At 33.8% G+C, this 12,389-nt stretch overlaps 3 protein-coding genes and 1 pseudogene across 7 annotated transcripts; 3 read left to right on the plus strand and 1 right to left on the minus strand.

The window, feature by feature from the left end:
* The first annotated feature begins 1,215 nt into the window (after positions 1–1,215).
* Positions 1,216–3,624, plus strand: LOC104747602 (uncharacterized). Of its 3 annotated transcripts, none has more exons than XM_010469261.3 (4): positions 1,216–2,569; positions 2,660–2,925; positions 3,042–3,130; positions 3,256–3,624. In XM_010469261.3, exons 2-4 carry the CDS (start codon positions 2,683–2,685, stop codon positions 3,404–3,406), a joined length of 483 nt encoding a protein of 160 aa, XP_010467563.1. In that variant the 5' UTR covers positions 1,216–2,569; positions 2,660–2,682; the 3' UTR covers positions 3,407–3,624. The 3 variants fall into 3 exon arrangements, with proteins under 3 accessions (XP_010467563.1, XP_010467564.1, XP_087345728.1); XM_010469262.3 differs by having other exon boundaries at positions 1,216–2,546; XM_087489602.1 differs by lacking the exon at positions 1,216–2,569 and having other exon boundaries at positions 2,576–2,925.
* Positions 3,625–4,607: 983 nt separating this feature from the next.
* LOC147927274 (uncharacterized) lies at positions 4,608–5,708 on the minus strand. Its single transcript, XM_087487373.1, has one exon. The coding sequence runs from the start codon at positions 5,706–5,708 to the stop codon at positions 4,608–4,610; it is 1,101 nt and encodes a 366-aa protein (XP_087343499.1).
* Positions 5,709–7,211: 1,503 nt separating this feature from the next.
* LOC104747603 (prolyl 4-hydroxylase 5) lies at positions 7,212–9,653 on the plus strand. Of its 2 annotated transcripts, XM_010469263.3 has the most exons (8): positions 7,212–7,714; positions 7,811–7,904; positions 8,301–8,398; positions 8,489–8,586; positions 8,736–8,865; positions 8,949–9,136; positions 9,230–9,339; positions 9,433–9,653. In XM_010469263.3, the coding sequence occupies exons 1-7, from the start codon at positions 7,521–7,523 to the stop codon at positions 9,301–9,303; spliced, it is 876 nt and encodes a 291-aa protein (XP_010467565.1). In that variant the 5' UTR covers positions 7,212–7,520; the 3' UTR covers positions 9,304–9,339; positions 9,433–9,653. The 2 variants fall into 2 exon arrangements, with proteins under 2 accessions (XP_010467565.1, XP_087345729.1); XM_087489603.1 differs by having other exon boundaries at positions 7,282–7,714; positions 8,301–8,586.
* Positions 9,654–10,981: 1,328 nt separating this feature from the next.
* On the plus strand, positions 10,982–11,943 carry LOC109129202 (putative defensin-like protein 256; annotated as a pseudogene). Its single transcript, XR_015582956.1, has 2 exons — positions 10,982–11,115; positions 11,682–11,943. The product of XR_015582956.1 is annotated as a putative defensin-like protein 256 (transcript).
* The last annotated feature ends 446 nt before the right edge of the window (positions 11,944–12,389 follow it).

Here is a 12,389-nt window from a genome sequence, read left to right on the forward strand (position 1 = left end):
TATTAAAATATATAATATACTTTTTGTTGTTGTTAGGATATCTCCAATTATTCTCTATTTTTGCCTTTATAATAGAGGAATTCTATAGTTGAGGTGAGTTTTACTCCAATGGTACTCTATTCTCACCTCTAAAACAGAGATTGCTACCATTGGAGTAAAACTTACCTTTATTATAGAATTTCTCTATTATAGAAGAAAAAAATAGATAAAACCATTGGAGATGGTCTTAATAACATAGAATATAATATAGTACGAGTTTAAATTTAGATGGTGACACAACTATGATATTGACACAAACCGGTTACATGCTTATATTGGCCCTTTGAACAAAAAAAAAAGCTTACATTGGCCAATATAACAATATTATTGAAGAATTTTAGTCTACAAACAGATTTAAATTTTTGTATTCATAGTGGAGTTACTTAATTTGAAAAAAAAAAAACATATCCTACCATTTAGTTAGAAGATTCAATGAATGCTAATTCTACCATTTTTTTTTGTCAACTATTTTATGAATCTTTTAAAATTAAACATGTTAATTGTCCGACCACTTGCACCATATTAGTGGTCCATGAGTATATTTAATTAACATATCCAAATCACTGTTTGCTCTAATTTTGTAATACAGTAAACGAATAAGATTGTCGACGGTACCCGACACCACTAATGACAAATTGAAAAACAGTGACTGGATCACAAATTATTGGACGAGAAGTTTTGCCTTACTAATTAAAGATATAATTGTGATTAAGTAATCAATTAGAGAGTGGAAAAAGTAAGATTTGAGGAAATATTCTAAGGAATATGCTGACATCGACACACATAAACAAATCATGCACATGTGTCTGATATATAAACATACATTGTATATGGGCTGTACCTTATAGTTTAAATGATAAGTTGAAAGAAACATCTCCAAAATCTCCTTTATTTGTATTTTAATCTTTGATTACACTCAAAAAGCCGTACACACCACTCGTCTTATATTAGCTACGTTATGAATTTAAAATGTCACCTCTTACATCAAACAAGGCTCATCATTTCTGTAATCCAAGAGATAAGGCGGAATCATACAAATCATTCCTATAGAGCTATCAGATCATGCACAAAGCCATCAAATTAAACCAAATCATGGATTAAGAACATAGGCCCAATTTAATAAGTCTATAGGCCCAATTTAATAAGTCTATAGGCCCAATTTGACTACGGTAGAGAGATCTCCGAGCCAGTTCCGACGGCGCTGACCGAAGAAACGCGTCTCTCTAGAGAAAATTGAAAATTCCGCAGAGTGAGAAAATAAGAAGAAGACGAAGACGAAGAATTGAGAAAGCTGTAACAATGGCGTTAACGATCTACACATGCAAAGAATGCGGAACAGATCTAAATCTGAACCCTAACGATTTGTTCCCACCGGATTTTTACTTCGAAGCCGGAAACAAAAAAACACTCTCATTCGCCGCCGTCGACGCCGACAAGTTCCGATTCGAGAAAGAAGATAAGATCGTGCTTTTCTTCGAAACCCTAGATTACTGGGGAATCCATCGCAAACGGACCAAGATCAAGTGCAGTAGCTGCAACCACCTCATCGGTCACATCTACGACGATGGTCCTCCTCTCACTGGCGGTATTGGTCAGTACGGATTCGGTCCTAGTCAAGTCATCCCTCGTGCTCCTCGCTATCGTTTCAAAACCAAAGCCATTGAACAAGTCTCGTCTCAGACTTGAGCTGAAGCAGAGAAGGTTTAAAAGGCTCTTTACATAGTTTATATAAAAACTTGTCAAAAGGGTGAACATGATTGTAGATGTTGTTGCTTACTCAGATGTGATTAACATCTACAATCCTATTCCCTGCTTTGTATCCTTTGTCTATTGTAGAATAAGGTATGGTGAATTGGATGGAGTAGCTAGTTTAGTTTAAGATATGGTTTCTTTAAGTATGTGGTATGGTTTGGATTTTGATCATATTTGTAGTGTGTTTGTGTTTGTTGTGAATTGAGATTTCGATGGTGTTGATCATATATGTGATGTTTGTGTTTGATGTGAATCACATGGTTGAGGCTCGTCTTCTTTAATCATTGCTTTGTTTTTGTTTGTGATTCGTTTCTTTGGTTGTGACTAAGTTTACTATTCAGTTGTTGAACTTTCGTACGAGGAACTTAAAGCTTGAATTTTTTTAATGGTCTGTGGGTTTGAAAAGATTTAAAGTGAAGAGAAGAACAAGAACCAATAGTGTTGTTTAATGGAGGACGACGTCATATGAAAATGTCATTTCGGTGATATTGATTGTGACAGCCATTAGAGATTCAATTCAACGGCTGTGATTGAATGATGTACCCACTAGTTGCTTCAAAGCCATATATTTTGTATTATCCATACACTTACCTAATTGCTTAAATTATTGTTGATGTTGATGAAGATTAGAAGTTACGTCTACTTGTCTTTTCTTGGACAGTTGAGTTTATAGTTTGTCTTAACGTCCAAGATAATTTGAAAGGTAGACGTAGACGTTGGATAATTTCCTTTGGTGTACTCTTAAAGAATCTTAGGTGGGTATCTCTTTGGTTTGAAGGTTAGATTCAGAATCTGCAGATTCATTAGCTTTTTGTCCTTTTTTGTTGTGATTTCTGTGTTGTATATAAAGTTCAAAGTGAATTTGTAGCTGGTGAAAGGTGAAGTTCTGGTATGAATATGAAGAAACAGATCATGGATGAGTCTGAGAAGTTGTGTTTTAAGAAGACATGTATGCCGCCACCTCCTCCTCCACCGCTTCCTTCATCTCCAGGATATGGATCAAGACAGATGGATGGAGACAGCATAACCAATAAACAGATCAAGAAGTTCTGGAGGCAGAAGCAGATCATTGAAGAGGATCATCTCTTTTCTGCTATTAAGGCTGCAGCTCGTGTCAGAGCTCGTAATCTCTCTGTATGTCCTTTTGGTTTTAACAATTCTTGTGTGGTTATTTAGATCATTGGAGAGGAAATTTCGATATTTCTTGATCTTTGAGAAGCTCTTTGTTCTGATGTCGAGATCTATCGCAGGGTGAGGACTACAAACGCTTTGAAGAAAGTTTGTTGGACTTGGACGTGGAGGACCCGGAAACCGAAGATCATCAGGGATTAAAAGACTGGTCTCCGTTTAATTCTCATCCATGTTATCTTTACACATTTACATATATCTTGAACCATTATATGAGCATATAAAAGAAGAACCAAATGATTTAACTTTGAATTTCGATGTGTATCTTGGATTTAGGTGGACAAAGAGCAAATACGCATACTTGAACCAGCCAGCTCTTGGATCTGCAGATTCGCTGAAGAGAAAGAGGTTTTCGACTTATACACCAAACTGTTTCTCTTTCAAGCCTTGCAATCCTCTCTACGCAACTTCGCTCAATGTCTTTTGAACCATGAGCAAACTCAGCAAGATCATTTGTTTTGCAAGTATGTATATAGATGTGCGTGTGTGTGTTGTCTGTGTACATTCATGTGTTACGTAGTGCTTCCATGTTAATGGATCTGGACATTGGTGCGTGGTTCTTGATTTGTAACTGTTGAATAAAACTCAAGTCTTTCTATGGAACATTAAATTATTTTTGTTCCATAGATGATAAAAGTTATTGTACTTCGGTGTTTTTATATTTCTACCCATAGAGAGATTCAGATGAATGATACATCTTTGATTTACGGAACTGTTGCTAAATCAATCCAATCTTTAGATTTGAGTGACTAACAGTTTCGTTTTTCAATTATACATACTATATAGCTATTGAAGTTAAAAATTTGTTATTAAGATGTTTTGTCAGTTAATAACTTAATATGGCTTAGGGCTTGGCTTCCTACTACTTTAACCTGCCTGATTTTCTTTTCTCTCATTGGTTTTCGACTTATACATTTTATGATTTAGGGTGGAGATGATTTAGGAGTTAAGAATTGTTAGGTTAGCTAGAGTTTAAAGAGATTGATTGGTGAAGGGCCAACACAAAAATGACAAAAAAAAAACTAGGCATGCGAATTCAGTTTGGGGTTTCGGTTTAATCGGAAATTGAAAACTCTACCAAAACTAACCGAATAAGAAGCAAACTCTTTTTTTATTTTTTTTGACAACAAGCAAACTCTCTTTTACTATTATTTTTAATATCAACTCTTGTGATGATTTCTTATAGAAAATTAGAACTATTATTATTAATACACGAAAGAGGAAGAATTAGAATGTGGATGGTAAAGAAGTGATGGGTTTATAAAATTTTATGTCATATTTCTAAAAATGCAGACTAATTGTGTTGTACAATCCGTGAACAAAAATGAGTGACGTGGTGAATATTGAGATTGCAGATTCTTCGATATAAGAATAGTGAATTATCAGAAAAATTTGTACTAATAAATTTTTTTGAATATTGAGGTTTGCGTAAGATTTTCATGTATTACACATTATCTGATGATCATTTAGGAATAACAGGGTATATGAGAATAACAAGGAAAAAATTAAAAACTCTAAAGCATATATATATATATATATATATATATATATATATTTGTCTTTGGATTGAGTTATATATATATATTAATTTTGATAAGTTTTTTTTTTTGTCAAACAAATGCTTTCATTCATTCAAGATAGCCAAAGCTACAAGTACAAACAGCAAGAGTTCCAGAGTTTAAAGCAATACAAATAGAGGCATTCCCCAGTGCCAAAAGATTAAAAAGAAAATACATCAACTGTAAATTCAAGAGAGCTGTGAACCATGGGCATGAAAGCACCTTGGTACATGAGAGATCATGAGAAGTTGATAGGCCACCCTCGAGAAGTTCGACGGACGGTTGGTTAGTCACGGTCATAAGACGCTGAGACGTTGAAGGAATAATCGATGCTTTGGAGTCCACCAGGGAGAGAAGAGCTACCCACAGTAACAATGCAACAAAGATTCGGGAGACTAAGGTTTTGAAGTCGGGACAGGGTTGCTTTACCAGCCAAAGCATAAGGGTTGGATCAAACCAATAAGTCGCAACTGAGATTAAATGGTCTAAGATCCGAGTGATGGGAATGGTACGAACTGGATGCTTGGAATCATCAGTTGTCCAGCTTGAGTGAGTTTCGTCGATGAACATAACTAATTCAAGGCCAAGTGTATCACTACTGCTAGAGTAAATCGAGAAGCGCAAACTATAGAACCGTATTGATTTATACTCAATCCATAAGCCCCTAAAAACATCTAAAGCCAGGTTCTGTACATGATGAATGAGTAACCAAAGCAGAGCTGATGTTACCTTTCGCCAATGGAGTCTTTGACCATCGGTTATTGGGGAACATGGCAGGTCATGGCAATGGCAATTCATAGACGGTGAGGAAATGGGCTTTGATTTGCTATTGATGTATATAAGATAGGATTTGTTGGTCTCAGGGCTTTTTTGGCTTAATGGGCCTATACTGAATACTAGCTCCACTAGGGAAAACCCTAGTTTCAGAAGGAGAAACCGCAATGCTTGTCGAGATTGGTCGCCGCCCAAGAGCTTCAGTGAAAGCTGCGGTGCAGGAGACTTCTCTGGTGAGTGATAGATCGGCGGCATCATGTGGTAGCCGTGGTGAGAATCGCCATTGGTAGTTAGGTCCATTGGGGAAAATCCTAGCTGAACAAACGGTTGCCAAGTTGGATCAGGAAAGTGACGACTGCCCGAGAATAGCGAAGGGATTTGTGCTGTAGAGCGCATCTCCGGTGGCTGAACGATCGGTGGGAACAGCAGGTGACCTCGGTTTGGATCGGCGATGGATTCTAGGTCCACTGGGGAAAATCCTAGATCCGCTTGAAAGAACCACTGAAAGGGTTGAGTATGTTTGATACCCGAAAGTTGTGAAGAGATTCTCTCCGGTGAGTGGTAAATCGGCAGGCTCATACGGTTTCTGGTGGTGTGATTCGAGGCAAATTTTATTAGGGTTTGAGAATGGTTAAAAAAGAAAACAAAATAGGGAAAAAAATTTGAAAAGACGACACTAAAGGAAGTAGAAAAGAGCTGAGCAAAGGATTGGTCGATTTGCTCCCGACGCCGGTGGCCAGAGACCTCACCGGCGCCGGAAAACGGTGATGGGTAAGGGTTCTCGATAACCGTGTCTGGGAGACTTTTTACAGGATATCTTTTTTTTTTCTTTTGTCTTTCTCTCTCTATTTACATTAATCGTAGTTTGTATATCTTATATATTATTAATTTTGATAAGTATTCCAATCAATCTGTTATAAATCGTATTAACATAAATATTATTCTTTCCAATTCATTTAAAATTTGTTTACACATATTAATTATTTTTTCTTTTTTACCGTACAAATTTACTATATATTTTGTTTTCATTGGTCAATATATTATAGTATGATGAATAATATTAGAAATTTATCAAATATTTATACTGAAAAGATAAAAATATATTATTATGAAATAAATTTAAATTATAACACTTAATATGAAACGTAGGAAATACATGTCATTGACTTGTTTCTAATAAACAATAATGGTTACAAAAGTTGACCATCTAAATTTACGACAAATAAATAAACTCAAAGAAGTGACCAAATCATGCATTGGTAATGTCTAACATGTTCTAAGCACATCGAATTTATATAGTTATTAGACAAAGAGATAGGAAAAATAATAAAACTTTTTATACAAATGATGATAGTGGACCAAGAAACAAAGTGGGAGAGACTCACGTGCTGTTCCAATATTGACTTTAGCCTAATATATATTTAGGTTTCGAAATCTCGAAAATACTTAGCAATTTGAAATAAACCGCAACAAATCCTATTTCATACATAAATCTGCCAATGAAGTAACTATATAGTATATATGTAGAGTCTAATAACAAATAAGGTTAGCAAATTTAACCTTTTTCATCTTTTAGTTTATGTCACGATGTTTTGCAAAATTACTACAATGCATACGAAATAGACCTCAATCATTACAAAAATAAAACATAATAAATTTAATATCACCATTCACAACTATGACAATCCCACACAATTTCACAATCAAAGCATTCTTTTCTCTTCAAACAAATCCAATTTGATGCTAAATATTGTGAGAAACATGTCTAGACATTGAGCTTATGACCAATAATTACATTTGAGTAATGGTGGAAAGTCAAAATTATTGAATGTGACACAATTCGACAAAACAAACGGGGTAAATTATGAATACACAAAAAGTATCGGGAACAAAACCAGAAAAAGAAGAAAGTTAAAGACCGAGTCCAAAAATTCCAAAAAGTCAAAGCCACCTTCCTAACTTTGTCTGTATCTAACAAATACGCACACAAAGAGACGAAGAAGAAGAAGAGAACGAATCATTCAATCACACAAGATAACTATATAAATTCTTCTTCTTCTTCTTCTTCTTCTTCTTCTTCTTCTTCTTCATATCATTATTATATAAATAAGGAAACTTCAATCTAAGCTTCGTCCAATGTTCTTTTTTTAGATCTTAAAAGAAACCAAACAAACATTTTTACAGAAAAGATCGTAAAAAAACAACCAAATGGCGTCAAAATCGAAGCAGCATCTTCGTTATCAGCCGCGAAAGTCTCCGTCACGATCGATTCAAGCGTTCACAGTGCTTATACTTCTGCTCGTAGTGATTCTGATTCTTCTGGGTCTCGGGATTTTGTCACTTCCTAATGCTAATAGAAACTCATCCAAGACGAATGATTTGACCAACATTGTACACAAGAGGTTTGATTTGGACAATTTCTCCGATCTGGGTTTTTTGGTTTTGATTGTAAAGTTTTGATTTTTATGATTTGGGTTTTTTGTTTGTTTGTTTGTTAGTGAGACGAGTTATGGAGATGAGGAAGGGAATGGTGAACGTTGGGTTGAAGTGATTTCTTGGGAGCCTCGAGCTGTTGTTTATCACAATTTCTTGGTAAGTTTCTCTTTGATTTGATTTGGAGTTTGATTGCTTCTTTAGGTTCGTATTTCTTGTTAGGCAAGATAAAAGAGGTTTGAGATTGATCTAACTTGTTTCTAAATTTTGATCGTTGGAGTTGACTTTGAATCTTCTTCAATCTTACATTGAACAATGTTTAGTGAAAATGTTGTTTCTAAGTGTGAAATTTGCCACGTTTTGATGGATTGAGTTGACTTTTGTTCTGCACTAGAGTTTAGGTTTTAGATTTCCTTGAATCTTTCATTTGGGAATGTTCAGTGGATATGGTTTAGGGGAATGGAAACAGATGTTGTTTCTCTCATGAGGAGGACTGGGAATGTGGTTTTTCAGATTGTGATCTTGAGCTTTCTTTTTTCATTTTTCTAACTTTAGACCAATGAAGAATGTGAGCACTTGATCAGCCTTGCGAAACCGAGCATGGTTAAGTCAACTGTGGTTGATGAGAAAACTGGTGGGAGCAAAGATAGCAGGTTTGTAGCCGCTCTTCTCTTTTGTCCTTCTAGTTTAACTTGGAAAGGTTTGTTGTTTTTTTTAATTAATGCTGTATCAATACGGTGCAGAGTAAGGACTAGCTCAGGAACTTTCCTTAGAAGAGGACATGACGAAGTTGTCGAGGTGATTGAGAAAAGAATTTCAGATTTCACCTTCATTCCTGTTGGTAAGTGCCCCTTTACTTTAGTTCTCCAGTACTTTGATGCGCTCTAGGAAGTATTGAAACATCTTAAGATCACTGGTTGCAGTTACTTTTGATATCTTGAGTTGTGTTCCTTTAATAAACCTTATATGAGTTTGTGGATCTGTTTGTAGAAAATGGAGAAGGTCTTCAAGTTCTTCACTACCAAGTTGGGCAGAAGTATGAGCCTCACTATGACTATTTCTTAGATGAGTTCAACACCAAGAACGGAGGACAACGTATAGCTACTGTGCTTATGTACCTGTAAGTAATTCACAAAAGTCAGTATCCCTTGTTCACAGAGGATTTCTGTGTTTAATATTGGTTTTTTTTACTCGTTGCTTCAGCTCGGATGTGGATGATGGTGGCGAGACTGTGTTCCCTGCAGCAAAAGGAAACATTAGTGCAGTCCCATGGTGGAACGAGCTCTCAAAATGTGGCAAAGAAGGACTATCTGTTCTACCAAAGAAGCGAGATGCTTTACTTTTCTGGAACATGAGGCCTGATGCCTCTCTAGACCCTTCAAGTTTGCACGGTAAAAGACTAAATAGATTCAACACCCAAAACTCTCTTGAAGCTAATAATATCAGTCTCTAAACTTCAAATATCCTATGCTGTGATTTTTCAGGTGGATGTCCAGTGGTGAAAGGAAACAAATGGTCATCCACGAAATGGTACCACGTCCACGAATTCAAGGTTTAAAGAGAAACAAAACACGAAAACCTAAGATTTGAGGAGGTAATTAAGCTATCTGTCAGTGACATCTTGAAGATTACCTCAAGTCTTTAATCTTTATATTCAACCTTACATTCCCTTTTTATCACTCTGTAGGTTGTCATGGAAGCTTCAAATTTGTGTGGATAGAGTTAAACAGTGTAATGTGTATTTCCCTTTTGAAATGAGAGATCTTTAGGACGTTGGAGGCTGTTCTTTCATGGGGGACATTTGAACCTTTTCTTTTGAACTATTTGGATTATTTTTATTGTAAGGACATGTTCGGATCTGAGTTTTGTGACTTTAACAACTCAATACAACCATACAGTTTCAGTTTTTTTTTTTTTTTTTTTTTTTTTTTTTTTTTTTGTCAACAACCATACAGTTTCAGTTTACATGCACAATTTTATATTTCTTTAAGGTTTTTTTTCTTTAATCATACATTTTTTATGAGTGATCAAAAGAAAACAACTTAGAAAGTTTAATGTATCCATGAAATGCATAAACATTAGAATTTGAAATAATGGGTATCCACATAAACATGAAAAGCATAAACATTATGGAACCAATATCTCTATATGCTTTGTAACCTTGTTAAACTTTGTAACTTTATTTGCTCCTCCTTGTATAAACTCTCCTCTTTGAGGATTTAAGTTTTTAATGGAAACTTGTTTGACAAAAAAAAAAAAAAGTATCCACTCCGTTCCAAAGAGATAAATTATACATTTCTTTATAGATAAATGATCCATAAATAGTATAATTATGATTATATTTACAGATTTTAGAAACTTTATTTATCAAACTAATTACCAGTTCATTAAAATTTTGTAGTTATGATGCAATAATATACAACTAGGTAACAACTAGCACTATGTGCGGGATAAATCTATACAGATAACATTTGTGTTATAAGTTATTTTCGAGAATTCAAAAATTGTTTGTGTAAAAACAAAATATATAATCCGTGAGAATATGTTTAGATCAAACTACTATGTATCAACTAAATATATAATCCACTCTTTCTTCAATCTATGCAATATTTTTTTGTTTGTTTAAATTTTTTTGGTGTAAAGAATATGTTTTACCCGTGAAATATTATACTAATGGTATTAAATAAGTCAATTGCCTATAATAATGATTATTGTAATAATATTTATTTTGGAAATTTTAAACATGTGAATAGTAATCAGTTTTTTTAATAGGTGAATAACTTTAGTTTTTGAAAATATTTTAGATCTAATAATGTTAATATAATTAAATATGTTATAAAATGATTACAATATATTTTTAAATTGAAAATGTTTGATTTTTTTTAATTAATTGAAAAGGAATATTTTTAATCATTCAATAGCAATTATGTGTAAATATCCATAAAAATAAAAGCAATAAATTCATTGGTGTTTCGACCTTTCTAGCGACGACACATCAGCACTTTATTGAAAGTGATTCTCTATTAATATAGAGAGGATCTGCAATATGTATTAATTAAAATTTTGTTACTTTATCATGTTTATTGATAGTGACTATTTTTGGTTAGTCATATTATGACTCATATCTAGTAGTAACTAATTACACCTAAAATATTTCCACGTGGAAATATTCATTTATTATTATTTATTGTTCAAGTATCACCTAAATTGGACTATAAAAAGGGATACAAAGTACCTTCAACTTCACCACTGAAAGATTAACTAAAACAAAAAAAACAACATTAAAACTTGAAAAACAAAATTACTTTGAGAATGAAGAGCAGATTCTTTAAGGTTTTGTTATTGGTTACTCTTCTAGCCGCTATCTTCCGTAAGTATACCTTACCAACAATATCATTTTGAAACAAGCCAACTGAATTTTCATTTTTTTACCAATAGTTAAATAAACTAGTCTTTGTTAATAAAAAATAATTAGGTTTGCACAAGACAAATTAAAATACTAGTTGGAAATCAATTTAAAGCTTGCCGTTTATATAATAATATATTACCTTTTTAGGAGGGGGTATTGAGTGACTGAATTTAAAATAATTAGAAAGAATAGAAAAATAATTTTTTTACAGTATTTGACATATTTTATATTCAAATCACACCATAATAAGTGGGATTTGATTCTTCAGATTTTTGTTTGTGATTTCTATTATTTCTAGTCAAAATTACATTGTCGTTAAAATAATCCTAATATTGAATAACAACTAGCATTTAATAGAATTCTAAAACCAAACAATACAATTTTTAATAAATTTAGAATAACATTAGAATTCTAAAGTATTCAAATTCAATAAAAATTATACTTTCAATAACCCCCTAGTAATTTTTTTTTTTTTTTTTTTTTTGTTACCCCCTAGTAATTTCGTTATCTTGTTGGTTATGTTGAAGGTCAAAACTATGCGGTTGGGAGTTATTGTACTAGAGATAGTGATTGCGAGCCAGTATGCATACCACCGTATGCCTGTAACATGACCCGTCAAGTTTGTATGTGTCATCCAAATAATTTTAGTTCTTCTAAAAAAGTGTATTCCTGAACATAAAGGTTGTGCTGGGGGAGGACCTCCACCACATCAATTGAAATTATAATAACAAAAATGGTATATATCCTGATAGAAAGTTATTTGAATAAAATATAATTTATTTTTAAAAATTTGATGATTAAATGTGCTGATAATCTTGTGAACAAAAAAAAGAAAAGTGTTGATAATCGTAGGTTGTGTATGTATACAACGCTAAATCAAGATAATAATAAATGTAGTTTTTTTTAATGTCAATATCAAGTTCTTCTTGTATGAAAGAGTAACTTGAAAAAATAAATTTTTGGTTTTCTCCACAATACATCAAGTATATTTCACTATAATTTTTGAAACAACCTAAAAAGGGGTTACAAGAGGGAGAGTAGTTCTTCCTCTCCGTCAACAGCGGCGTGGAGTGATCCCCATCGATGTACTCTTGGCTCCGGAGAAGCGGTGGAGGAGATTTGCAGCGGGGCTTTCGGTTTGAAGACACCGAGAGATGCTTTGAAGACCCTTTAGGTTCAGCCGTCATCTATGGAAGCCGTGGCTACGACGAAAGTTGGTGAGGTAGGTGGGTTTC

This window comes from Camelina sativa, chromosome 15 (assembly GCF_030686135.1).
Source record: "Camelina sativa cultivar CO46 ecotype springtype chromosome 15, ASM3068613v1".
Taxonomy (NCBI): Eukaryota; Viridiplantae; Streptophyta; class Magnoliopsida; order Brassicales; family Brassicaceae; genus Camelina; species Camelina sativa.

Excerpts from the sequence above, each read along its gene's own strand:
- LOC104747602 (XM_010469261.3), top strand. The coding sequence starts at position 2,683 with ATGAATATGAAGAAACAGATCATGGATGAGTCTGAGAAGTTGTGTTTT. Across the intron at positions 2,926-3,041 it reads TCAGAGCTCGTAATCTCTCT|GGTGAGGACTACAAACGCTT; the intron begins GTATGTCCTTTT and ends GATCTATCGCAG. Across the intron at positions 3,131-3,255 it reads CATCAGGGATTAAAAGACTG|GTGGACAAAGAGCAAATACG; the intron begins GTCTCCGTTTAA and ends TCTTGGATTTAG.
- LOC147927274 (XM_087487373.1), bottom strand. The coding sequence starts at position 5,708 with ATGCGCTCTACAGCACAAATCCCTTCGCTATTCTCGGGCAGTCGTCAC.
- LOC104747603 (XM_087489603.1), top strand. The coding sequence starts at position 7,521 with ATGGCGTCAAAATCGAAGCAGCATCTTCGTTATCAGCCGCGAAAGTCT. Across the intron at positions 7,715-7,810 it reads ACCAACATTGTACACAAGAG|TGAGACGAGTTATGGAGATG; the intron begins GTTTGATTTGGA and ends TTTGTTTGTTAG. Across the intron at positions 8,587-8,735 it reads TTTCACCTTCATTCCTGTTG|AAAATGGAGAAGGTCTTCAA; the intron begins GTAAGTGCCCCT and ends ATCTGTTTGTAG.